The following is a 27,529-nucleotide window of genomic DNA, read 5'->3' as shown; positions in this document are numbered from 1 at the left end:
TTTTCTTCAATTTAAATAAAATAATGTAAGAGAATTAGGTGGGTTCTGTGGTCATTAGTTTTGTCCAACTTTTATTGCAAATCATGCAAAAATTGATTTGCAAAAATGAGTCTGAGCCTTTTGATTTTGAGACATAACAAAAATCCTGCAAGTAGTGGGCCAAGATTATCTACAGTTTTACTGTATGACAGTTCAAACTTAATTCTTGGTATTGGTTAGACCTTTTAAAAAAAAAAAAATTAAATAAAAACAATCCCCACCCCCACAAAAAACCCCCAAAAAACAAAAACAAACAAGGACTCAAGATTCAGCCGATTATAAAGCTCAACACCTCATGTTTGACTTAGTTCATTTTTCCTACACTTTTACTTTGTGCAAGTTTGTTGCAATCTTCTGATGTGTATTCTGTCTGCATGTATGTGTGTGAGTGTTTATCTGATGTGTGCATGGCCAGTGGGTACTACTGGGATTAAACTGGCTGAGTGGTTTAGGGCTGACGACGTTCCCTCTTGGTGAGCAGGTAACACTGAATGGTTCTCAGTCGATCTTTGGCAGGAGCGAACTCTGGCTGCAGCTTCAAAGTAGACTCGTACCAGCGCATGGCTTTCTCAAACTCCTCCTGGTGACGAGGAAAACAAAGACACTTGATGTGGTATGATGCACCTATGATGCTGGTGAGCAGCTCTCAGTAAATATTGATGGATTATTAGAAAAAAGTGTGACTGTGGCTGTTACCATTGCTATATAGACATTGGCAAGGGTAAAGTGGTTCACGACGAAGTGCGGAGCAATTTCTACTGCCATGCGAGCCACTGTAAGCGCGTCCTCCCATAGCCGGGCGTTCTGGAAGATGTTGGCCAGGCTGATAAGTGGCACATCCTGGTTTAAAAGTCACGAGAGGGAGAAAAAAACAAAAAAAACAAAACAACATATAAAGAGATTTATTTTTCATTTTCACAAGAAAACCACTGTTGGGAACAACTTTTGCCTAACTTGCCTTCATATGATGGGGAGCGTAGTTGAGTGCTTGTCGTAGACAGTCGATGGCTCTCTTGCCTTGACCTTTCACTCTCCAGTATAGTGCAGCCATGCTGGATAAAACCCAGGAAGTCTGATTCTGCCGTTTTAGGGATTAGAGAAGAGAAAAACTCAATGAACCGTGTTAGTCGCACTGGAGTTGCATGGTACAGCTATCAAAAGAAGTACAATAATATTCAGAGAAAAACTTTGGAGAGTTTAATCATAAAGCCCGACTGGACAAACAAACCACCAGAAGTGAATAAACCACAGTACCGACTTTCACAGTGGGGTGTTTATATTTGCTAGATTCAGTTTTGACTTAAAGCGAAGGATATTCTGAATAACATGCTGTAGCGCCAAGGAGACGACCAGTGATCAGATGTTTATACAGCTGAATATATTTTTAGACATCTTTCCTTTATTAAAATACTAGTCTAATGGTAATCACAGTAAAACAGTATTCTCCTGATATATGAACATGACTTGCTGTACATTCAAGTCATAACAGGTGGAAAAATCTATTATTCTAAAGCAAAAACTTATTTTTAAATTGCCTTGGACCATCAGAGAGCCCTTACCTTCTCCAGGACTTTAGCAATGCGGGTGCCCACCTGCTCAAAGGACTGTGGGGAAAACTTATCTTTGCCGAGGTTCTGCAGGACCTTTGGGTTTGGAAAAGAAGAGACATAAATCACACTATGAGCTACTGTAAGAAAGATGGGTTTAAAAAAATCCTGTCAATCAAGTTAAACACAACAAAATTGTGTTTTTATTTCTTAAGAAGGTTCTGAGATTGTTTTTAAATGTTGTGTGTTTTCCCCCACTTAAGGGTAATTTGAAACTTTTAAGTTTAAAAAGAGTGATATACAAGCTTGTCAACAATTTGGATGAGAAGACTAGAATGTAGTGACATTAGTTTTGATGTGATTAAGTTCATCTTATTTGCTCTTAGAAAAATCCTTCTGTAAAGGAAACCTTAACATGGAACTTTTTTCCAGTCTTGTGCTGTTTGCATTTATTTTATATGTTGCCTCTTGTTATCTCCGGCTTCTGCCTCAGCATACCTCACGCAGTTGGCTCTCCCCAGTGTAATGGATGGCGGCACGATTGGCTACCCCTGCCAGGTGGTCGAGGGTGTGCATACTAGCAGCTAGGTTGGCGTTGCATAAAGGTTCAACAGCTGGCTCCTGGAGTGGAGTGGCAAAGTCTATGTGCTCTGTGATGCTGATGGGAGGGAGTGGAGAGAAAATAAAAAGAAATTATCCAGCTGTCTATTTCTTATAAATACATTTCTAAGTTCTGTTAAAAATGAAATTGCCACCTGCTTTCACAGTGATATGGTAATAAAACAAATCCTCTTTGAATCTGTTTAGAACTTCATAAATACAGGATAAAAACGTATTCAGGACAGTGAGAGCCTTACTCAATGTTCTTGGCAGAAACAGCCAACCAAGTGCTAGCTACAGTGGTGAGGTCCACCCTCCGTATCCGCTGGCACTCCTCTGGCCCTGGCCAGCCAAGACTTGTGTAGTCTCTCCAACGGCCTGTCCAAAGAATAAAGAAAAAGAAAAATACAGTGACACCTCTCTGAGAGGCTTTTTCTCTGTGCGTGATGTTGTCAGTTAATACTAAAGGTTTATGTGTTACCTGAAGGACAGGGCGATGGGATAGTTGGACCGCTGATCTCCAAAACAGAGTGACCCCCAGGCAGTGAGTCCCCATTCTGGCTGTCATCAGAGGTGGAAACACTTTCTGACCCATCCACTTTAGCCTTTCTGACCCGCTTTACTTGGAAAGTGATCTGAAGTAGTAGTAATACTCAATTAAGGTACTCACAAATATCTGACAGATGTTGGCAAGGATTACTCAAACTCAGTTCTGCCATTTAAAAACCAGTGAACTTCCACACTTACCCACTCTGCTCCCTCGTCATCCTCACAGTTTCCAAAACAGGGCCCACTACCAGGACGAGCACCCATGACGCGGTCGTTCTTTAGCACCCGGATACCTCGCAGGTCACCTCGCTTCCCACCGACATCCAGTGCACCCTCAAAGGCTCCCATCAGATCCTCCTTCAGCTGCCAGTCCTCCTCCTCCTTTTCTCCATCATCTCCAAAAGAAGCGCTCATTTTTGCCGCTGCCGATGCAGAAGGAGAAGCCTGCTGCTGTCCGGCTGCCTCATCTGAGCCGTTACTGTCCACGATGACCTCTGCATGGTGCGGAGAAAGGAATGAATAGGATTACGAAACATTAGCTCAACAGGAAAGAAAGAGCATGTAAACCCCAAAACAAACAAACAAGAAAAAACGATAGGACACCCCAAAGTAGACCATGGGAACCTGAAAGCCAGTAAAATGTAGTAAAGTATTCCACTGCTGTTAAATCTCGCTTGTCTGTGACACTTACACTACACATTTTTGCCACATGCCAAACTGCACAAGACGGAATCTCAAGTTCTGAATTATTTAGACCAAATACATCCTTGCTGAAGTGCCACAGACATAATATCTTGACTGCTTCATTGTGCCAGTGAAGACGCCACATATCAAATTCTTACTCTCAAAGAGCAGAGTGTCTTCCATGGCTGAAATGGCCGGTGCGTCCTGCTTCTCTTCACTGCCCTCCCAGTCTTCCAGTTGCAGGCCGAGGTCCTCCTCAGCCATGCAGGCAGTGCCCTCCGGATCAACTATAAATTACCACAAAAAGCATGCAATTAAAATGAAACTACAAAATGTTTGACAAAAATGGACACAAATGCACAAAAACAAAAAAAGACTAATTAAACAATGATGAATGGATTATTATGTAAGGGTTTTGCATATTTGCAACTATTTTTTTATCAATTTAGACATTATACTTTAGTAATTTTAGCTAATACAACTTTTTAAAAAGTATTTTCCCCCACTTAGGTGGAGAACTATGAAATAATTTTGGTTATTTTTTGCTATTCTTTTAACATTTATCCAGAATATCATGTGATAATTGTTCAACCTTAGCTCACAGCCTTACAGATTTTACACTGCAGCTCACTGGAAACAATTTCCTGTTGTACTTACTTCAAACGGTGAAAACACAGCTACTGTGTTTGTTTTTGGGTTTAAAAAAAAAAAAAAAAAAAAATCAGTTCAAAATCTACATATCGACTCCATTTACTGTCTCACTGTCCCCTGAAGAAGCCTACATGTTTCCCCCCACGTTATATGGTTCTCTTTCTTGTACTAGTAGGTCTTTGGCAGCCGTTCGGTAACTACTGTAAACTGACTGATATAATGTTTGGCTATGAATTTTACCTCAAATCTTTCACATAATTCAAATGTTATTTTTTCATTGGGTGCTTAAGTGCATACATGTACACATTGTGCTGGCCTTGCATGGACAACAGCCAGAACAGGGAGCCAGAAGAACCGATGGATCTTATCTATCAGGGACACCAGTTTGAGACCTCAGCTGTTTCTGCACCACTATTTTCTAGCTCACTGTAGTTCTTCCCCTGACAAGATCTAAAACACAAGGACAGCAGTCATCACCAAACTTTTACTATAAGTCTATTTTTTTTAGTACATTTGATTTTTATTGAAAAATCTAAATGGTAGATATGTGCTTTGTAAGGGCTCAAGCAACCTCAGACATTTGGTGTGCGCTTTATGGACGCAACCTTCAACTTTAGAGCTCAAAATATAGTCCCTTCTAAATTTGGCATCAGCTATTTTCTGCAGCTTAAATTATTGAGTGGAAAAATTTCTTCACTTCAAAGCACTGTTCTCTCCACTCCCACTGATATGAATACAGGAAAGAAACCCAACATACAAGCAGTTTTTCACAGCAACTCTTGCAGCTTCAGGCAGAGCAACACGAGGTGGTTTGTGAGTGTAAGGCCCAAAGCAGATGAGTCCGAGGCTAAATTTCACTTCAGCTCATAGAGATAGAAAAATAAATATTTGTAAAGCTCTAATAAATGCATTTAGACTCACCAACTCTTAATAAATGCTATTACATTTGCTGATTAATTCAAACATTCCCGCATTAAACATTACTGGGAATGTTTAATCCTGTATTCAACCGAATAAAACTAAAACCCTTAAATTAGATGTGACAGATTCTGCTCAAGTGGCTGTTACAGCATTTCAGCGTGCTGTGAACCAACACAGGAAAAAAACAAAAAAAACAAAACAAAAACACAGCCAGTGGGCAGAGAATGAGTTTCTCTGGTCGCCCAATAAAGCTCTGCTTTTAAAAGAGATTACCCAACAGTTCTTCATTTTACAAAACTTCAGATATTTCAGGGTTTCAGCAACTTAAGAACATTATCATTTTGCAACTATTAGTTTCGATTAAATATTTATCTTGTTTTTAGTATGCAAAGATTTCTTTAAAATACTCCCACTTGAATTTTGTCATGCAAAACTTTCAACTAGGTCACTGCTGATCATCTGAATCTGTACTGTAATCCATCATTTTAGACATACTCCGTAACTAAATAGCAAAACAGAAAATTATACTAAAAAACAAAACAAAAAAAAAACGACCCACAAATAAACAACAAAACCAGGTATTTTTTCCCCACCCCCCAAGTTACTCACTTGAGCAGGACTGTCGGTTTGATAGATTGTAAAGGGAGGGGTAGAACTGAAGACAACGCAGCAGAGGTAGACTGTTGCGGCACTGCTCACAGCCAGAAAAGGACGTGAAGGAAGAGGAGGAAAGGGCCGTGACCAGGATGTGGCGGAACAGGGCCAGGGCACCTGTCACATTGCCCTGGGCCAAGTGTACGCTCACCAGGCTGAGCAGGGTGTGAGGCTGAGGGAGGAAAAAAAACAAAAACAAGACAAGACGGGTGAAATTAGATGGTGGATGATGTGCATGATAATGAACATTGTTCCTGTCATCTGTGGAGGATCTGCTTTTCTTATTTTTATTTTTTAAATCATGCATGTAAAACAGCACTTCTGCAGTTTCCAGCTTACATATAACACAATTGACCTGCGGTTCCTGAATTATTATAACATGAGAATTCTCTACACGCATAAACCAGCTTTTACCCGCAAAGCTTGATTTAGAATGATATTGGAAATTTTCCCTATCAAATTTAGTCTGTGGTTTCTCTATGGCATTTTCTTGATTGGGTGTGTCAAAACATAACGCCCAAGGGCCAAAATCAGCTCTGCCAAAGACAAAGACTCCATTCTGGCCCACTGGCAGTTTTGGAAAATACGAATAAGGGCACAAAATATCTGACTTTTAACTGTATTTTCACATTTTTACAGCTTTTCCTTCTAATAAACACCTCCACTGTAACCATTCATACTACACTAAAACAACTAATAGATAAACCATTAAATTACACAAAATTTGTTTTTTCACCATGTGCTAAAAATGCAAGATTTTTGTATTCTTTACTATAAAACCCATCAATTAACAAAAAACTTCAGTTTTTAATTAAATAAGTCTGCGCAATGACCTAACTGAGCTTCTTCTGTTTTTTCATACTGATTTCTTGCAATTTAAGAAATTTAAAGCAGCATTTATTTATCATATATAAAACTCGAGATATATTTTTGAAACTGCATTTTCTTCTTATATATTAAAATATTTTAAGGATTAAATGTGTGATTAAACTTCTTTAGACTATCAGAAAGGAGAGTTTTGCTGGTCCGGCCCACTTAACATCAAAGCGTGCTATATGTGGCCCAGAATGTAAAATGAGTCTAACATCTAGATGCTGCGCATTTTTAGGCAAACACTCAGGTTTTAAATTTTCCTAGGTTCCTCTGCCATGTTGAAATGTGTTGTCCAGTGGTTGGGACATTTGTTCCTGGAACCACCTTGATGAGTGCTCAGACATGGCACAATGACACTACTGATCCCAGTAATTGAAAAGTGGTGCTCTGTGAAGCCATCAAAAATGCAGTTCATCAGAAGTTTGTTGGCTAAGTCGCATTCAGCACAGGCAATAAAAAACAAAAAAACAAAACCAAAAAAACCACTACTGCTGATTTGGGATTTTCAGTCCAGTACAACGCAGCGTGCTGCAAAGACGATAACAGGCGTGTTTTTGTTTCCTTTGACGCAAGGCGATGTGATGAATACCGTTTGTGTTAGCAAATACGTTTCTCCAACACGAAACAAAATATAAAGCACACCTAAACAAACTACTTGTACAGCATACTGAAATAGCATAACCCAGCAGGTTATTTACCTCTGACGCATTAAGTGCCAATGCATACTCCAGCAGTGTTTGTGCGTGGGTGCTTAGGCCGTGGTGTAGCAGCAGGTTTGCAGCATTGGCGAGAGGGAGGTGGCGATGGGAAGGCGAAGTTGAGCTCAAGGCTTGGCGCAGGCACTGCAGGGCACGGCTACCATTGCCTTTGGCTCGCCAAAATAGAGCTGCCTCATTGTGGACCTGCCAGCGGGGTATAGTGGCCTATACATACAAAACAACTTAGGTTAGCTTAAGGTGGCCTCAAACAATTTGAGCTGGGAGCTATTTGGAGTGACTAGAGTTATTCATAATCAGACTTCAGATATAATGGAAACGTCTTGTGAACTCAACAACTTAAGTTGGACTGCAGGAACACTGAGTCAGAAAAGGGTTCATCTAAACTATATTTAAAGAAAAATAAACATACTCTGTAGCACTCTATACAGATTTAGGCTTATACACCAGATGGTAAGATACATAGCAACGATCAGAACCTGTGTGGGTGTGAGGAGCTCCCTTACTTGTTTCATGGCTTGAGCAATTCTATGGCCAATTTGGTCCAGCATCAATCCTCCACTACGTAACTGCAGTATCTATATACACAGACAGAAATATGTGTATATGGATAGTCTTTGCCACAAAAAAAAAAGAATACAAACACACACACAAGAGGACTGTAGTGGTTGTTTTCATATGCAAATGTCCCGCACGTGTACAAATAGACAGACGGATACCTCAGAGGCAAAAGGATCTGGCAGCTCCTTTTCTTCCAGGGGCCACTCTAGTGAGGCAGGCAGAAGGGCTGGGTATGGTTGGGGGACAGGACCACAGTCTGGCAGACCTACTGTCCCAGAAAGACTGCTGGTCCCATAAAGAAGAGTTGCCACTGGGCTGAATAAACATAAGCAGACATATTTCACTCATTATTCTTTTTTTTGCAAAGCTCTTTGAACACATGTGTTTCTTTTGCATTCCTGTAGATCCGTCTGAGAAATGTGAAACTAATACATCTATGCTGCTACCACTAGAAATGTGTCCATCCAGGAATCTGTACTGACCTGATGCCCTGTGATTCAGGTGAAAGGTAGTAGGTTGGCAGCAGGTGAGCTGGGGGGACACTTGGATACTCATGGGCACAGTCAGACCTCTGAGGCCACAACATCCTCTGCAAGTCCTACATCACAAACACACTTCCTGTAACTCTAATTATTCAAAACATGATCACGCTCTAGTTATCCAGTTTATCCAGGCTATATGTGACTATTTTACAAGTCTAATATTTTCTCTTCAGTATTTAAATTTGTCTGCCAAATGTAAACCACCAGTTCCCACACAGTGCTGTAAGTACTATGGTGAGTTTAAGTTCATTTCGAGCAATTTGTTTAAAGTTTGTTTAAGCACTGCAAGAGTTTTATTTAGTTTTATTTATTTATTTTGTTTTTATTTACAGTCACAGATTTCACCTGTGAAAAACAAGAAAATTAAAAGAAAACAAAAAACAAAAACAAAAAACATGTAATTGGTTTAGCCTGCCTTTGTGTAATCCTGATGGCTGCCCCAGAGGGCGGCAGCGGGATCCTGGCCCCCAGACACGGTGGGGTGGAGCTGGAGGCTGGCTTCCGTCTGGTTTGAGTTGCGCTCTGACACAAGTGCCACACTGGATGCCACTGACACCTCTTCTCCAAACTACGAACAAAGACAGAAACACAAAGCAAAACAAGGTTCTTCATAAATAATGACTCAATAAATAAATGTTTGTTTTATTCTTGTAGAAAGAACACAGCAGTGTCGTTGCATTTAAATTGTTTGTCTATAAAAACACAAACAAAAACCCTGGGCTAAGAAACACTGTCCTTCTGTTTGAACACACATGCTCATTCGTGGATTGTTCATTGGTTTTGATATGCTCTACACTGTAGAAAAATACTGATGACATTCAAACTGTGACATATTTTATGTAGTAAGTGAAAAAATGTTTTAAATGCAAATTATGTTTTGAGTTTTACATGCATTTGCCAGTGTTAGAGTGTTCACATCTACCTGTACGCAAGAGCTCTCTACAGAGTGACTGAAGTAAATTTATCATCGGGGGATGTAGTCGTGTGCAGCTATTACAGTGTGCCGTTAATTTCTGAGACTGAGAACATCTCCTGTACAGCAGAGGTAATTCTTAGTCTTTCCTTTCAGGGGAAATGAGAACCTGAGAGCCAGTTTCATTACTGTTTGATGGTTTTTGTGCCTTAACTTGAAAGAAAAGAAAAACTTTAAAAAAAGGCAGACTGACTGATCCACCAGTTCTTAACATATTAACAGACCATCTTCTCTCTTTGTCACATCTAACAGTCACTTTGGCAAGGACACCAACTACAACTGAATAGAACAATTTTTGTACACTAGAACTGATTTTTCATAGCAAAAAAGCGATATCCCTAAAGTCATTCAGAAAAGAAGAGATTATGCCATTGCTTTTAGACTAGAATAACCTCTCGTGATGAACTTGTTAAACATACTTTCAATAGTGTGCGCATCTGCCAAGAAGGCGGTCAGCGTTTATCATTTTGATGTCTACATTTTCTTATAAACAGTTTTTCCAAAGACTCACTTGGACATACTGAACATGTTCAAACAGATCACCCCGGTGGTAGCGGACAGGCAGGTCAAACGGGCAGTAGAGGCTGTGCTGCTGCTGACCCAGCCGACACATCTGATGGTTCCCTGAAACACACATGATGGAAAAGTCTCAGATGCTATTCTAAACACTCGGAGACTATAAAAGAGGGACTGAGCCACTGGGAAGTGAGTTAGCGTAGTCCCATCTTAGAACCTAAAGCTAAGCATTTTAGTGTGTTGAAGCCAACAATGTCAATAACTGACTCGTAACTAGCAATTTAGAAAATGAACTTATCAGAAAACTATTTATTTGAAGTCACTGTTCAGAGGAGCCTAAGGACTGTTTTAGGGCTGGATGACTATGACCAAAATGCTGTTAAAAATTGAGATCACAATTATTTGTCATGATTATTCATTGATTTTAGAGACAGAAATCTTTTTTGCTGTCAGGTAAACAAAATCCTATTTTCATATTCGTATTGTGTGACACTCTTGCTAATGTACAGACTAAAATAAAACCGGTCTTTCTAATTTGCCAGAATTAAGCGCATCTCTTTGAAGAAAAATAAACATAAAAATTAAACAAACATGGCACTGCTTTCACTTTATACACTGCGTTATATTCCTGTTAATTAGAATATCTGGCTTTTATTCACCTGACCTAACACCTAACCTAGCAAAATCTTTCACTCCATTCATTGTACCTGCATGGTGGGTGTGAATAACACGTAAAATAACTCTAGTAAAACTCGAGTAAAATACTCGACAGCTGTGAGATTCCTCTGTGACATTCTACATAGAACACAGGTTTTGTCACTGTAGAAAGACAACTGTCTGCCTTTATTAATCACCGTGTTTATTGGAAATATACTTTTTGACCAAATGTCTTTATGATCTGGTTGGATACGCTGATGCGCTGCAAGGCTCGCTTTTATTGACATCGGAGTTGATTTTGGAAGATTCACAATTACACAATTTTTTTTGGTCTACATGCATTAATTATACTGCAGGTGGCCGGATAACTCAACATACAGCAAATGACTATGTTGCTTTGTGGTTCACAGACAACTCTAGTGCTCTCTTGGCAAATCGTTTGTTCAGACTGGCACCAATTCCAAAGTATTTCCGAGCAGTGGGATGATGATCAGCTTTAAGGCACAAGCTCTTCAGCTTCTGCAGTGTCAGACATTTTCATGGTGCTTTAAATCTATATTTTAATGTTGTTTAATCTTCTCCTGAATAATCCAGGAAACTTCAAGCCGTCAGCTGCAGTAAACAGCTGTGGCACATGCAGGTAAATGGCAAGACACTGATTTAGCAAGTGTCCAAAGGTTGATTCTGTTCATCTGGACGTAGCGTTTTCAGTGGGAGAAACATTTTGTCACTCATCCAAGTGACTTCTTCAGTCTCAGCTGACTGCAGGTTTTCCCAATCTTATAAACAGTACCTTTGAATAATAGCTGAAACCAGCCCACTGAAAGAACAATGGGCTGGGAGGTCAGTTCCTTCATCATGATTATGCAAATTCTCATGACCATTTATCAAAGACCACTGATCAATGGCCATGAGTACCCTTCACAGAGAGTTGGGGAATGGCTGCAATCACAGCATTGTAGGATGGTGAAAGATGTACCCTTAGGCCCCCTCCTCGATTCAGAGATGGTCTTTCCCTTTTCACGTAAATGGCCTCCTTGACTCCAGTCTCAGCTGACCTGCAGGCAGCTGAGACTGAAGTAGTCACTTGGATGAGTGACGAAACGTTTCTCCCACTGAAAACGCTACGTCCAGATGAACAGAATCAACCTTTGGAGATTTACTTACCTGGATGATGGAGAATGCATCAAGACAATTTAGCAAGTGCTTAATTTACTTTTTCTTGGTGTTGTACTGACAGAGAACACACTTTTAATATCGTTCGATCGCATTCAAATGATTGTGTGGAGCCAAAATTGTGATCGAGATAAAGTTTTGTTTAATTTGTTTTCTCGTAGTCTATGTTACAGCCAAACCTGTTTTTGCACCTAACCCCAACTAAACCCTACTTTTGTTTTTTTAAAGGGACCATGTGTAAACCTAGATTAATGTGACTTGACATCTTGCTGAGTTGCTCATATTGTGAATTTGCTTATTCATGCTTGAGTTCATTTATGAGTTTCACAACTTTACAATCATCTCTACTGCACCTTGACAGCTTTACCACTTCTGCTATGTGAAACCAAGTAATAAACTTTGCCCTCCTCAGAACTGATACACATCAGTTTGCAGTAAAACAACTGGCTGAACAAGTCGCTTCTTTTTCACAATTATAAAAAATGCACATTAATTTAGTATGTAACAAGCTAAACCACAGCCAGCCCAGGCTCCTCATATTATCTTTTGACCTGGTAAAGCAATTAGCTTTCTCCAAAGTAGAACGTAATTTGCTGCAAAACTCATTAACTGAACTGTGCGATTACACTACTTTGCAATAATCTCATGACTATCCTAAATGTTCTCTTTCCTGTTCTGTTCTCGTTTAATTCCTGTATGTGGCATCTCACCAAGTTGGGCTTCTTTGGCCATCTGGGTTTCATGGATAATGTTGCGCAGGATTTGTTCTTCCTGCAGCAGCTTGTGTTTGTCCAGCGCCTCCTGCTGGCGAAGGTAGTGATCATGCTGCTTTTGGTACTCCTTCAGCTCATTCAGTGTCCGCTGTAGGGACCTACAAATATGGAAAACAAAGAGGGGAAAAACAGGACAGTTGGTAGACATGGATAAGTGTAAAAATAGTCCATTGGCTGCCAGCTCTGCACTTATTTTAATCACATATTTTGACTTCCCTACAGGTACGTCTATGTGTATTTCTTGTAATCACTGAACAACCTCGACATACAGCAAATGACAATATATTTTCATTGCAAGGCTTTTCTTTGGCATTATCAGTAACAGAAATGTACAGTAAAAACAAAAACACAACCAAAATCACTTAGAGAGTGTGTTAAAATGCTTGTGTACCTGTGCTGGGCTTCCAGGCGTTGCTCCAGTTTTTGCTGACACAACACAGCATGCTTCCTCCTTAGGGCCTGTTCATAGCCTGGCTGGGCCTGCAGTGCCTGCTCGTAACACAGCACCGAGTGGTTGTATTCCCCAAGCATCTAGTCAGACAGCAACATAAAGCACGACAGATACAGCAGAGGTCAGACTTACCTGTTTCATGTAGCGACGCTTTGCGAGCACAACAGAACGATAAACAGACTAAAAATATGTACAGACTAGTACACTGATAGAAAGCCTGGTGGACACAAAGAGAAGTGTTATATAAAAATACATTTTGTAAAATACTGGTACTCCCCGTAAATATGAAAACTGTTTTACAGGCCTTGCTTGTAAATCCACTGATAGTCAGAAATTTTCTAAAATACTAGTCCGTAAGAAAACAGGATTTTGATAGCTGGATTTTGATTCTCTCTGAAACCTAACTACAGTGAAATTCAGGAAATGCTGTGATAAAACATTCACTGTGGCTTGAAGGTTTCCCTTTAACTTACAGCATAAATGTTGCCTAAAGTGTAGTGACTGGTGAAGAGGTCTGAGGTAAGGTCGAGGGCAGCGTGGGCGAGGATAGCAGCATCTGCTGAAAAATGGGCACGATGTAGGATGTTGGCCATGTTAACCAGGGCTATATCCTTGTGCTGCCTACAGGAACAACAAACACACAGATACACCTGTAACCACTCGCACGCAATAAACTAAATATTACCGCAAAACTCGTCTGACGAGCCTCACAGTACCTTGGGGAGAAATGCAGAGCGCGCACAACACAGTCCACGGCCTTCTGAGGCTCATTCTTCATACGCCAATAAAATGACGCCATGTTGTACAGCACCCAGGACGACGAATTCTGAAACACACAATCCTAAAGTTATGTGTCTTTTTATGCCTTATGAAATACACAAACTGCCAACTTTTAAGGTTCTACAGAATTTTAGCTTTTCCTCCTCCTTCATATTGTTGCGTTGGACAGTAGAGCTCAGTAACCTTAAGACTCACTGATAATCTGTGCTTCAGAACGTGTCTGACCTTGCACTCAGAATGACTATTGCTTCAATATTTGGGTGTCATAAACCAATCATCTGAACAGAACAAATTTAGATAAGCAGACATGCAAAAATTATATTTGGACCATTTGCCAGTACTTATATCATACTCCTACACCAACTCCAAAGGAAAAAAACAAAAACAGTCACTTTTTTTGTTTTTAAGTATACTGAGTAAATGTTTCACAGAGACCCTTACCCTCAGTAAGCCTTCATGGATGCGATGACCCACCTCATCAGCACTCCGACCCAGCTTAGGAGACAATGAACTAAAAATAGGATCCTCCTTAGAAAGAAGTGGGGAGGTCAGGTTTGCCCTCTCCTGTACACCCTAGAGGAGAGAGAAGGGGAAGACAATTAGATCATATTTTAGCAGGTGATCAAACAAGCAAAAAGGCTGAAGTCTCCTTGGTGCTGTACACCTAGGACTGGGCGATATATCGATTTTTTTTAAAATATTGATATATTTTTATACGAGATATGAGATGTGACTAGGGCTGCACGATTTTGCATAAAATGAGAATCACGATTTTTTTGCTTAGAATTGAGATCACGATTCTCTCACGATTTTCTTTTCCAGTATAAATATTTATTGCACTTATTAACTGCACATCAACTTCGTAACAGTTGAGACTGAACATAAAAACAATAAATAAACATAAAAACAACAAATGTCTTACATTTTGTCGTTGCCGCAAAATGTTGTACTGCTTGAAATTCCGTCTCCACCGTTGCTCGACGCTGCGTGTATAGAGCAGGTAGTGCAACAATAGAAAAATAGTTGCGGGACGGCACTGTGTAGCGTTTGTCTAGGGTGTTCATCATTTTCCTAAATCCCTCGTTTTGCACAGTGTTGATGGGAGCCATATCTTTGGTCAGGTGATAAGTGATAGCCTCCGTAATTTCTTTGTGCCTGCGGGAGTTCGACGGGTATAGGGAAGCGCTGTATAAGGTTCCCGTTATTGATGTTTGGGTGGTTGACCGGGACGGATTTTCTCCTGTCACTTTCTCCTCATCCCTGACGTGCTCTCTGTTGTTTTTTCCCTGCCAATTTTAGCAGCCAGCTTCTGTATCACGTGGTATAAGGCTCCGCACTCGTCATTTGTTGAGCAGGAAGAGTGAGCGCTTGTTTTCATGCAGATTACGTCCCGGATCAAAATGCGGTACAATCGTCGTCGTCTTTTCTCTCTCTCTTTTTTAAAAAAATCGTTGTCATTTGGAAATGAGATCGCACATAAGTATGAATTGAGATTGCGATTTTCTAACGATTAATCGTGCAGCCCTAGATGTGACAATATCGTTTATATCGATATAGTCTATGTTACGCTATAATTTTACTTGTGGAGCCGCAAGTTTGCCTCTCTTTCGTCCACTTTTGTCTCTACGCAACGTTACTCGGCCTCTCCTTCACTGAACAAAACTCCCCCTCCCCCATCGCTTCACCTGCAGGCAAAGACAGGATGGACACGGCAGCTATCAAAGAGGAGCTGGTCGGTAAAAAGAAAACATTTGGAGATCACTATTTCAGTGCTGGCACGGTGGTTAGCACTGTTGCCGCACAGCAAGAAGGTCCTGAGTTCAATTCCAACACCAGGCCGAGGTCTTTCTGTGTGGAGTTTGCATGTTCTCCCAGTGTTTGCGTGGGTTCTCTCCGGGTACTCCGGCTTCCTCCCACCGTCCAAAGACATGCAGCTTGTGGGGATAGGTTAATTGGATAATCCAAATTGTCACTAGGTGTGAATGTGCGAATGAATGTGAGTGTGAATGGTTGTTTGTCCCTGTGTGTTGGCCCTGCGACAGACTGGCGACCTGTCCAGGGTGTACCCTGCCTCTCGCCCTATGACAGCTGGGATAGGCTCCAGCGCCCCCCGCGACCCTGAAAAGGATAAACGGAAGCGAATGGATGGATGGGATGGATATTTCAGTGCTGTCAGCGTAATGTTAACGCCATAACTGCAGTAACGTTAACATAAATCTCTGTTAACGAGTTACCGCGGATCGCCCTGTGGGTGGGGCGGGATGGCATTAACGAGCTAACTGGGCTAACGCGTTGACGCCTAAAATCCTTTCATTTTCTCAAAAATTGACAGTGCGCCTTATGTATGAATTCTGGTTGTGCTTACTGACCGCGAACCGATTTTATGTGGTACACAGCGCTCAGAAACCTTTCAAAAAAATGTTTTGGTACGACTTCGGTAAGCTACAAAAGCTGCACTGCTAAGGCTATCGAGGAGCCTCGCAGAGTAGTACGTACTCTGCTTCAACGTAATATTACCGTACTGTGTGTGTATAAGGACCACAAATGGCACCTGTTAAGAGACACGGTTACAAAGAGGATTTCAAACTCAAGGCTGTCAGTCAGTAGAACTTGGGAACAGAGCAGCTGTAAAATCTGTCTTTGTTATTCTGCTCAGCATCTTTTAGTTTACATTTTGACTGCACAATTGTGAGCTTTTTGTTATGCACAAAAACAACATTGTTTTATTTTATTTATGGAGCATTATTATTTAATAAATGCTGATAATTTATTTCTGAGTAATTTTTTCTTGTACATAAGATTAGATAAAACTTTATTAATCCCTTGGGTGGGTTCCTCTGGGAAATCCGGTTTCCAGTACAGAGAAATATATAAATAAAATATACGAAAGGGATAAATGTCCTCCTGTTTCCCCTCCACAGAGGAGTTAAACAGTTTGATGGGAGTTTTTAAGTCTGTTCGTTGTCGTCTTTGGGAGAAGCAACCTGTCACTGAACAGACTCCTCTGGTTGTTTATGGCCATGTGCAGAGGATGCCCAGCATTGCCCATAATGTCCAGCAATTTTTTCTACACAGTATGTTAATAAAAGTGCCCATGTGAGATTTGGGACAAGCTTTGACTAAGAACTCTCTTTTTGTTCTTACTTTATGGCTTTAAAAAAAAATATCGAGATATATATCGTATATCGCCATCCAGCTAAAGAATATCGAGATATGAATTTTGGGTCATATCGCCCAGTCCTACGTACACCAAACATCAGAGCAGATGAAGTAGAAAATATTGCGTAGGGGTGGGCGGTATAAACGGTATACGGTACAAACTATATAAATTTGGCCAACGGTAGAGATTTTGACTATACCGCTCTACCGCGATAGCGCATGTTGATGGTGTCATCAAGCGGCGCCGGTTTTGGTCGAAAGCATTGCAGCGGCTGCAAACAATATCATCTGCAAATGATGCCGGGTGACAGTAATAGCAAAGAGACGAAGCACTTTTGGAATATGGGGTGTCACTACCCGATCCGTACCAGAAACCCGATCGGTACCACGCATGCGCAAATCTTACGTCACTTCCCCTATTTGCCAACATTGCGATAGTTAATGTATTTTTTTTTTTCATTCAAACCTTTGTTTAAACCTCAGTGCAATACAAAATAGAATTAAACAGTACCATATTAATGGTGTTGTACTTACAAAAAAAATTGCATACCATAGACAAACAAAAGAACAATTTTCAGAACCTACAATATAAATATGCAAGGGGGAAAGTACCTGATCAAGCCAAAGAATAAAGTGATTGAAAGATCTTGATTTTTTTTTTCACAAACACCAATAGTTTTTATAGCTTTTGGGTTAGTGGAGTTCTTAATTGAATTAAGATACTGTACAAGTTCAAAGGAGAATACATAAAAAGAGGGATGTCTTCCTAAACATTTGGACTTGTGAATATGAAATTTAGCCATTAAAATTAACAAGTTAATCATATATCTGTTATCAAAGTTGAATTGTCTTTGTTTTTTGTGTAGACCAAATAAAACACATTTCCAAAACAGTACAAATCCTTTAAATAACCGTGGTTATGCTACTGTGAAATAAAGATCTGACAGATTTATTGTTGTTCTTAAAATTGCTTAGAAAAGCAAATCTTGCCAACAAAAGTTTGTATAGGAGATGCCAACAGCCTGTGGAATGAAGTGATATTAGGTTGATTCTTAAACAGCATACAAACCCCTGATGGTATTGAGCCAAATACTTTTGTATAATCATGACGATTTATAGCTAAATTGAAATGTAAACAAAATTCTTCACAGGAGAAAAGCATACCATTTGAATCAAATAATTGGTTGACTAAAACAATGTTATTCCTAAACCAACTATCTAAGAAGAGAGATTTTCTTTTAAATAAAACATCCTTGTTATTCCAGATAATAACTGTGTGGACTAAAGTTATGCTAGTAAATAAGTGTCCATGCTAAAAAGCTTGACAATGAAAAGCAGAGATTTTTATAGGTATTTTATCAATATCAAAATTACAGGTAAGGAAAAATTCAGTGCCACCTAACTTAGAAAACATGAACACAGGTATAGTATTCCAAATGGAAGTAGGATTAGTAATTAGATTCTTTAATCAATTTATTTTGAATGTGTTATTTAAAGTGTTAAAACCTAACACATTAAGTCCTCCATTGACATATGAGTTCATAAGAACTGTTTTTTTAAATGTAGTGTGTCCTATTTTTCCAGATAAAGTTGAAAAGTAACTTATCAACCTCTTTTATGAGTTTATTATCAAGGTGCAATGCCAATGCAGCGTATGTAAGACGAGAGATACCTTCTGCTTTAGTTATTAATACTCTGCCTTTTAACGACAAATCTCTTAAGAGCCACTGATTAAATCTGTGTTTGAGTTTCTCTAGAATAGGATAGAAATTTAGAGTGATTCTATTTTCCTGGTTTTTGGTTATTATGATACCTAAATAACGAACTTATTGTTTTATTGGAATGTTACACAAAGCTGTTTTCGAACATTCTTTTATCGCCATAAGTTCACATTTAGGAATATTCAAGTACAATCCAGAAGCTTTGGAAAATATGGAGATTGTTTCAATAGCAAGAGAGATTTGATATTCATCTTTTAGGAATAATGTAGTGTCATCCGCTAACTGTGTTATGAGTAAATCTTTGCCAATTAGCAATATACCTTTTACATTGCTTGATTTTATATGGTTAGACAATAGTTGGGCAATTAATAAAAACAGGTATGGAGAAATGGGACAGCCTTGTCTTATCCCTCTTTGTATGTTAAATCTGGGTGAAGTGCTGTTTGTTAATTTAATACTGCTGTTACTGTTATGGTATAATGTTTTAATCGCTGTAGAGAAGTACCAAAACCATACTTATCTAGAGCTTGAAATAAAAATTCATGCGCCACCGTATCGAAGGCCTTGTGGAAGTCTAAAAATAATATGAAACCATTGCAATTTATGAGGTCAGAATAATCAAGAATATCTGAAACCAATCTAATATTGTTAGTTATATGTCTTTTGGGCATAAAGCCAGATTGTGTTTCATCAATAACAGAGTCAAGAACCATCTTAAGTCTGTTAGCTACAATTAGAGCAAATACTTTATAATCATTATTTAGTAAGCTAATTGGTCTCCAATTATCAATCATTAATAGGTCCTTATTAGGCTTCGGAATCAACGTGGTCAAACCTTGATTCATCATAGTGGGAAGTTGTTGGTTTCCTATGCTTTCTGCAAATACCTCAAGAAGAAAGGGAGACAACTCTTCAGAAAAAGTTTTATATAATTCTGCAGTAAGACCATCCGTACCTGGAGATTTATTATTTTTTAATAGCCCAATTGCATTTTTGACTTCTTCTAATGAAATGGGTTGATCACATAATATAGAATCTTCTTGGCTGATAGATTTAACATTCAGCGATTCTAAGAGGTGATCTACAGCTTCCTGAGAAAATGTAGAGCTATAAAGTTCATTATAGAAATGACTACAATGTTTAGAGATTAATCTGTAATCCTCTGTTATAATCCCATTTATCATTAATTTGCTAATATTATTTATGCTTGAGTGTTTATTTTCTAAACTGAAGAAATAATGGAAATTACGCTCACCTTCTTCAAGCCATTTAGATCTTGATCTGATAAAGGCTCCTTTTGCTTTGGCTGAGTATAAACAATCTAATTTATCTTGTAATTTAGCAAGGTTCAATTTATCCTCTTCAGTTAAAGTGTCAATTTGTTTATTAGATAACTGTAATTTGAGAGATTATATTTTCTTCCTCTAACCTTTTGGATTTCACATTAAGGCTGCCAACCTTCCTTAAATATTTGCCAATTACAAATTTTAATAATTCCCTAAATTTTCTTGAGCTATAGACCAAAAGTTTGAGATCAGATCTTTAAGATCCTTTTTCACATTGTCTTTCTGTAATAATGAGCTGTTGAGTTTCCAATATGTAAATTTAATAACAGAAGAATTAGAAGGGAAGTTAAACAGAGGGAAGGGCATTAGGGAAGTTAAATTTATTTTATTATATATGGCTTTATGATCTGTTTCTGGAGAAGGCCATGCACCTACATCTATGCTATTGATGTCAAAATTCTCTGAAACTAACCAACAGTCTATCCTTGAATGTCTCGAGTTAGAATTGTTGCACCAAGTAAACATTTTGGACTGAGAATATTTGAATCTCCAAATGTCTGTGTGTTTTAGGTGTACCATAACAGCTTTCAATGTAGTATTAATTCTGTTCGAATGTCCTGGAAGAAATTTATCTAATTCAGCATCCATAATACAGTTAAAGTCTCCACCTAGTAATAATTTTGCATTTGGAAATTTATTTAACCAGCTAGATTTTTTTTTTTTTCCAATCGTCAAAAATAAATGATCATTTTCTAGCTTCGTGTTAAACCCATATATGTTAGTTACAATTAAAACTAAATCATTATATTTTATGACTTGACATATGTAATGACCTGCAGAAGAAATGAGGGTCAGGGAATATTGAAGAGTTTGTGTGAATTTCAGCACCATTTACAAAGCCTCGACCTCCAACAAAGTAAGCAGATTTCCCTTCTTCACATGCTTTCTTTATAATGGGCCACAGCTTCAGTCTGTTTTCTTTGTCCTCTCTCGTCAGGTCTTCAGTGAACCGCAGATGATTATATTGAAGGAAAGTATTGTTCTTGGCAGCTTTCCACACAGCATCACGAATTCTCCTTGAGATGAACTGGATGATGATCCCTCTGGGTCTTGGGTCATTTTGTTTTGGTTTCCCCACTCGATGAGCGATGTCTAAGACCTCTGGAAGCTTTTCCTTTTCTGCTGGCAGAACCGTTTGGCATATCTCAATCACTTTTGCGCACACATCTTCTTTCTCCAACTCCGGTACCCAATACAGTCTCAGGTTCCAACGGCGGTTGTAGCGTTCAATTTCAGAGATGCATTCGTCACATTTCTGTGTAAGCCACTCGTTTTTCTCAATGACCATAATCTTATCACTTGTGTCCTTTCATTCCGTACGAACTGTTCCTACCATTTCTTCAATGGCGTCACTTCTGGTGTTGATCAGATTGATCAAAGTGTTGACTGCATCAGCTTTCAGGGAGTCGCCATCAGAGTGACTGGTAGACAATGTTGGTTTTTTTAGCCACTGGAGGCTTGGAAGGCGTAACTGGTAGTGGTGGAAATTCTTCTTCAACCATCTGCTGACAATCCATTTCTTTCATGTAGCTATGGTCGCTAGCTAGCATGCTAGTTGCATGTGGTTTGCCCGAGTTACTCAGCCTTTTCTGAACAGATTTCGACATGTTGTTGTTATTAAATTTGGATTCAGATTTAGCAGGTTTTATTGCGCTGATCTTCAAAAAAGTCTTGGAAGCTAGAAAGACGTCAAATAGGTGCTATAAAACTGCTTTATAACATTCTAGTGCTGAGAGCTCGAAAAAAATACTCCTCTTCACGTCGCCATCTTGCTCAGCCCCCCAGTTAATGTGTTTGAGTGACACGGTTAGCGCCCAGTTAGCTCCTAGCATTTCTCAACAGCTCTGCCTCCTTTTCAACTGCCCGAGACATTTAAACAATGGATAATCCGTTTACAAACAAATTCATGCTTTTCTCCTCAACAGAGAGCGTCCCCCATTTTAACAACAGCGCCGTAAAATAAGAAGAATGGCGCAGAATGTGTCACGTGAAGATTCATCAGCCAGATTAAGTGTTTACTGACAATTGACATCATCATGACTATTCCAACAATCCTCTCCGCACAGAGAAGCATAAACACACTTGACTATCACTAAATCAAATTAAACATGCATTTGTAATGGCGCTACTTCAGTTTACAATACAGTTCATTCACTTAGTCAGCAGGTGGCGGTATCCTCGTACACTGGGGAGTAAACTGCCATTAAATGAAACAGAAGAAGAAGAAAAAGAAAAATCTGCACATGCGCAGTACAGATCGGGTAGACTTTGCACATGTGCAGTAAGGATCGGGGAGTACTGATCCGTAACTATCTTTTTATTTTTCATTTTTGTCTACATTATATTGAAATGTTTCATTATTGCAACCATTTTAAGAGATAATTATTATTGTTAACATCTTAACAGATACTCTGACCCGTAACAGCCGGAAGTAGACACCTTTCGCATATGCGTGGTACCGATCGGGTTTCCGGTACAGATCGGGTAGTGACATGGGGAAAGCCCAAAACTGCACTACCTCCACTTCCGTACCATTGATTCATTAATGCTGAATTCTCTCGCAGCTGCTCTTCCCACGTTGTTGCAGTATATTAATGACTAACCTCATATTATGGATGGATTATCTCAGTTGTTCTCCTGAGTGAAGTTTGGTCCGTTTACAGCATCCTGCCATGCAATTGCATTTGTCTCTAACCACCAGAAACCCTCACGTTAACTTTTATCGAGTGGAAAAAAGTTAGCGTTCGTCCTTTAGCTTCACTGTGCTAATGTTATGCTAACTTTTGCTAGCAATCACGTAGCACATCATTATATACCAGCTAGTCCGACTTCAGTAACCCTACAAAACGTCACTGCTGTTTAGTTTTCTGTCTTCATTTATGTTGGAAGTGATAGCAGAGCTGTACGTTTTAATTTTTTGAGAAGTCTCTCAGTCAGAACATGCTATATCAACACTGATCATTTTATTAAAGATAAAATAATTTAGACAGTTTTTAACGCTCAGTGATGCCGCAGTGTTTGTTTGACTTTGGGACCTGAAGAAGAGGGAGTTTTGGACCCAGATTACTCCGCAGGGCTCCTGACTATGGCAGCTGTAATGCTCCGGCAATCCATCAAGCAGTGCGCCTTCATAGTCTACCAAAGTCGTACTAAAACATTTTTGAACAGATTTCTGCGCGCCGTGTACCACATAAAATTGATTCGAGGTGAGTAAGCACAACCAGAATTCATACATAAGTAGGGATGGGTATCGTTTAGGTTTTATCCGATACCGGTGCCAAATCGGTACTTTTGAAACGGTGCCAGTGCTCAAACGGTGCTCAAACCGGTGCTTAAAGAATGGAGAACACAAACTTTGTCCAAAAACCTCTCATGTTCAGCTGTTTTTTTTTGTAAAAAGATAACAATGTTAGCCTTTTCTGCAGCTATGGGGCATATATGGTATCACTCATGGCTGGAAGCAGTGCTTAATCAATGGAAAAAACACAAACTTTGTCCAAAAACCTCTCATGTTTAACTGTTTTCCACTTCTTCTTTGGTCATTTTAGCCTTTTTGGCCAGGGTGAAGAGAGTATCTGCCATCAAACAAGAAGACAGCCGCATGTAGCTATGATGATGTTTGCTAGTTCACCTTACATGCATTAATGTAATAACGTGGTTAGCCTACTCAACGTAAATTACACACGAACAACATTAAGCTACTCACGCAGAGAAGAACGGCTGCTGCTGCCATCAAATACGGCGCATTTCTCGGCTTTTAAAAAAACGCTATGCGTCGCCAGGTGTTTCATGAGATTCGAGGTGTTACCTCCTTTGACAGTATCACAGTATCAGCTTAAAGCACTTGTTGCTTCTGAGTTTGCATATTTTGCTGTGAAGTACAGCCAGACTTTTAACCGCTTCGCCTCGGACATTTTTAATCTGTAGCTCTGCGCTAACAGAACGTACGTACCTGGCCCCACCTACTATCCTCGGAAACGTAAAACAATTGGCTAAAAGTGTATCACAGCTCAGGAAAAAAAAGCACCGAAATAAAGCACCGAAATGTGCGCTGCTTTTCGGTCTGGTTACTACCGTTTATGTCAGAACGACACCGGTACCCATCCCTATACATAAGGCACACTGTCGATTTTTGAGAAAATTAAAGGATTTTATGTGTGCCTTATAGTGTGTAAAATACATGATACAGAAGAAAAGAATTTATCGCGATATATATCGTTACTGCACATGCTTCAAATTATACCGTGATATGGATTTTAGGCCATATCGCCCAGCCCTACTATTGTGACCCCATTTGACAGCAGTCTGCAGTAAAGACTCTCACAATTACCTAAAATGAGACTTGTAAAAACAAATAAAGTGAATAACATAAATACAAGCTTGACACAGTGCAGTGGTTATGACCTTCACATTACAGCAAGAGGGCCCGAATCCGCCAGCCGGATGAGGCCTTTCTGTGTGAAGTTTTCATATTCGGGTACAGGACAGTGGTGATTAACGTGATGTGAATGATTATCAGTCTCCCTGTGATGGACTGGCCAAGCTGTACCCTGTCTTTTGCTCTCTCACAAATGGGATAACCTACATCCACTCCACGACAATGAATTGGAAAAGTAGTTAAGAAAATAGACAGATTGAATATAAATACATGTTTTCCATGTCATTTAAATTGGTCCTGTTGTTTCTTATTCATTTACTACCGTCTCCTTACGCATAAAAAAGGACTCCTAGTCTACTCTTTGCAGTGTGGAATACAGCTTATTAATTTAACACTGGTATCAGTACAAATCCTCTTTTCCAATGTATGGGAATAGTATTGGAACTAGAAAAACGTGGATCGGTGTGTACCTAATTAATGATAAATTTCTTGACATTGGATTCAAGGAGAAATTTAAATTCAAACATCATACAAGTAAGTTTGTAGATAAACTGCAACAAGGGGTTGGTTTAAAACAAACAAACAACAGTGGCATCAGCACCTCCTATAACATAAAAATAAATAATCACCGTTTTCATATTAACAAAATCCAAAACTGTAGGTATGTTATGTTATACTGAACTGTATTAGATGGCACAGTGGTAATTAACAGAAATGCACTTGATGCAATTTTCTTGGCCAATACCAATTTTATTCTAAGCGTGGCCTGCCGAAAACGATTGTTGCTGATTTTGATTTTCTTTCTAAGAACTAAAAGTGGCAGCATATACGAGCAAAAATCAATTATTCTTCAGAAAAATGTTATTATCATAAAAGACATGATTAAACTTTACAATTTCCCCCAAACCAAGTTACAGGATCTTCTCTCAATGACACGAATGAAAGTTGCTCAGTTATTGTAAAGAGGCATAAATGATGAACTTAAACGAGCTGCTATACATCCACTTATACCTGGCAAGCTTGACCTACCCAAACAAAAGCAGCTGCAATAAATATATATAACAAATCTAATGCCATTTAGTTACATTGTTTTCTACTGTGCTTAGAAAATCACCAGGACCTTGAACCTTTTTACTCATCAGCATAGTTTCCCTCATAGCTCCTATGATCTTTTGCTCATACTGAGGCTGCTGCCTTGTGGCTGGCTGGCTCTGAGCTCTCGATGGCTTTAACTTTAGCCTCTTTGCCTTTGTTAGCTTCTTTAAAATGTTTAAGTACAGCTGGGCGAGGGTGTTTTAAGTGTCTAATAAGGTCTGTTGTTTATTTTAGCAAACTCTGCGTCTTCACTCACAGTAAATAAATTCTAGTTAAAGACATGTTAGCACAAGGCTGCAAGTGTGGGCATGACTACCTGCTCACGTTACCCATCTGTGTAACAGACCGGCTCATAATCAGACCCACATGAGACAGACTGGCTGATCTGGGATGAGCATGTCGGAAAACAGCAGATTCCAGTCCCTGGCTGGTCAGTTGGTCCATTTCTAGTAATTAAGTGTAAAATTGGCTTAAAGCCTAATTAAACAAGAACTGCCATGTAATTCCATGCAACTCTGCAATTCAGTTCCAGAGGTTAGGTTCAGGATAACATTTCAAAATATTTGTTGGGAAATAAAAAAGCCATGCAGATAATACTTGTCATCAAGCGGCCCTATATCCTCACAACAGATGATGAGCCTGGTGTCTACTCACCCTGAGGTGCTGGAAAGCATGGATACTATAAGGTAGTTCAAACACTTTTCCACAGTCTGGCTTCTCTAGATCTGGGGGTAGAGCAGACCTGGAATCAATGTAGTCTTCAGGGCTAGAAAGAAAAGAGGAGAAGAAAAGATGACAATTTCATCATAATCACACAGAGGCCGTGAAGTTATTTAGGAGCAGAAACCATAAATGCATATTTAAAAGCAAAATAATGGCACAGACCTGATGTCTTTGCTTTCCAATGAGACATAAGTGCCATCATACAGATCCAGGTCTCCCAGGGGTACCTTAGCCATTACACAGTCTGCATCCTCCTTGTAATGCCTCTGCTCCAAACCCGTATCTCGGTCCTCATTCTCCTCAATATGAATCTTCTGTGCCACTAGCTGCTTCTGCTCAACAATCAGAAAAGAAGGCAGCAGTGAGGCATGACAAACTGGAATTGGATCTTAAATTAAACGACTGAATTTAATTTAATAATGTAGTGACACAAACTACGGCGAATGACCAGCATGAATGAAAGAATAAATGGGTAAACCCACCTCCAGCTTCTTGAGGTAGTTAACGCGGGTTTCTTGCCTCATGAAGATTACAACATCGTGCGGGTGTTTCAGATTTAAAGGGGAGTCCACCTGAAAAGCAAACAGCGCGATCGTGACCGACGTGCTTAGCTTCGCTTACTTAGGCCGAAAAAGACTTGGGCAGTTGATTAATCTCTGATATGACAACATTCAGATAGTGTGGAGTCATTGATTTAACTAGTGCGCCCGATTGTTAATTTCACACACGCACACTCGTCTTGTCAGACGCTCCTAATACACATAAATACGTAATGTCCCTGTCTATAGTCGGCACCAAACACCACTGACGTTCTGGCATATCTGCAAGCGCCTTCCAATGGAGGCATACACACTGTCATAAAAATATAAGTGTTTATCTTGACCCGGTTAACCAAAAGATAAAGGAACTAGTCTGATAAAGCTAAACCACTTGGTCAAACAAGCGGGATTTTAATATCCACGGAACTTTCTTTCTAAATCCACAGTTGCTCAAGCTGACAAATGAGTCGCACCGAGTTAAATTATTATAAGTACTACAGTTACGTTACAGTCGGTGCTATGAAAAATAGTTAGCTTCATAAGCTAGCAGCCAAACGTAAGCGTTAGCAGGTCAATGAGCTGTCATACTTGCTGCTGAATTTTTCCGTCCTCTGTGACAACCCAGTGGGTCGTAGCCCCTCCGGAGTCCACTGCAAGTATACACAGGAGGATGAAAAGCTTTCCATGTAGCGACGTTTTCCGCGAATAGTTGACACGGCAGGGCAAAGACTCCGGGCAGATTTTCCTGAGGTCCGCCATTTTTCTATCTCCCTTTTTCTTTTTCTATTTTTTTCCTGCGGCAACAATAGACTCCCACCAGGAGATGGCGCTCGCGTCTGCAAAGCGCGAAAAAAAATGTAATGACGTTTGGAAAAAGAAAAAAACAGGAAATTCTGTAGATACCA

General features: G+C 39.6%; 1 protein-coding gene across 1 annotated transcript; it reads right to left on the bottom strand.

The window, feature by feature from the left end:
* Positions 1-27,390, bottom strand: ttc17 (tetratricopeptide repeat domain 17). The gene is made up of 25 exons (XM_085349970.1): positions 27,213-27,390; positions 26,568-26,657; positions 26,248-26,417; positions 26,017-26,128; positions 14,105-14,236; positions 13,600-13,709; positions 13,357-13,504; positions 12,824-12,963; positions 12,370-12,530; positions 9,822-9,934; positions 8,753-8,905; positions 8,278-8,393; positions 7,954-8,110; positions 7,741-7,812; positions 7,217-7,441; positions 5,601-5,817; positions 3,578-3,706; positions 2,934-3,229; positions 2,668-2,821; positions 2,444-2,564; positions 2,085-2,244; positions 1,599-1,682; positions 998-1,117; positions 736-879; positions 1-619 (listed from the first exon to the last, which is right to left on the bottom strand). The coding sequence occupies exons 1-25, from the start codon at positions 27,381-27,383 to the stop codon at positions 488-490; spliced, it is 3,627 nt and encodes a 1,208-aa protein (XP_085206096.1). The 5' UTR covers positions 27,384-27,390; the 3' UTR covers positions 1-487.
* Positions 27,391-27,529: the final 139 nt, after the last annotated feature.

This window comes from Diplotaxodon limnothrissa, linkage group LG1 (assembly GCF_057381915.1).
Source record: "Diplotaxodon limnothrissa isolate DT_005_m linkage group LG1, D_limnothrissa_male_GT1.1, whole genome shotgun sequence".
In the NCBI taxonomy this organism is placed as follows: Eukaryota; Metazoa; Chordata; class Actinopteri; order Cichliformes; family Cichlidae; genus Diplotaxodon; species Diplotaxodon limnothrissa.
Note: the sequence above shows the minus strand (reverse complement) of the source record. Positions and strands in the feature narration are given on the sequence as shown.

Bases quoted from the DNA above. Each gene is read 5' to 3' on its own strand.
- ttc17 (XM_085349970.1), bottom strand. From the start codon at position 27,383: ATGGCGGACCTCAGGAAAATCTGCCCGGAGTCTTTGCCCTGCCGTGTC. The intron at 13,505-13,599 runs GTACTGTGAGGC...TTGTTCCTGTAG, and splicing joins GCTCTGCATTTCTCCCCAAG to GCAGCACAAGGATATAGCCC. The intron at 3,707-5,600 runs GTGAGTAACTTG...GGTAATTTATAG, and splicing joins AAACCGACAGTCCTGCTCAA to TTGATCCGGAGGGCACTGCC.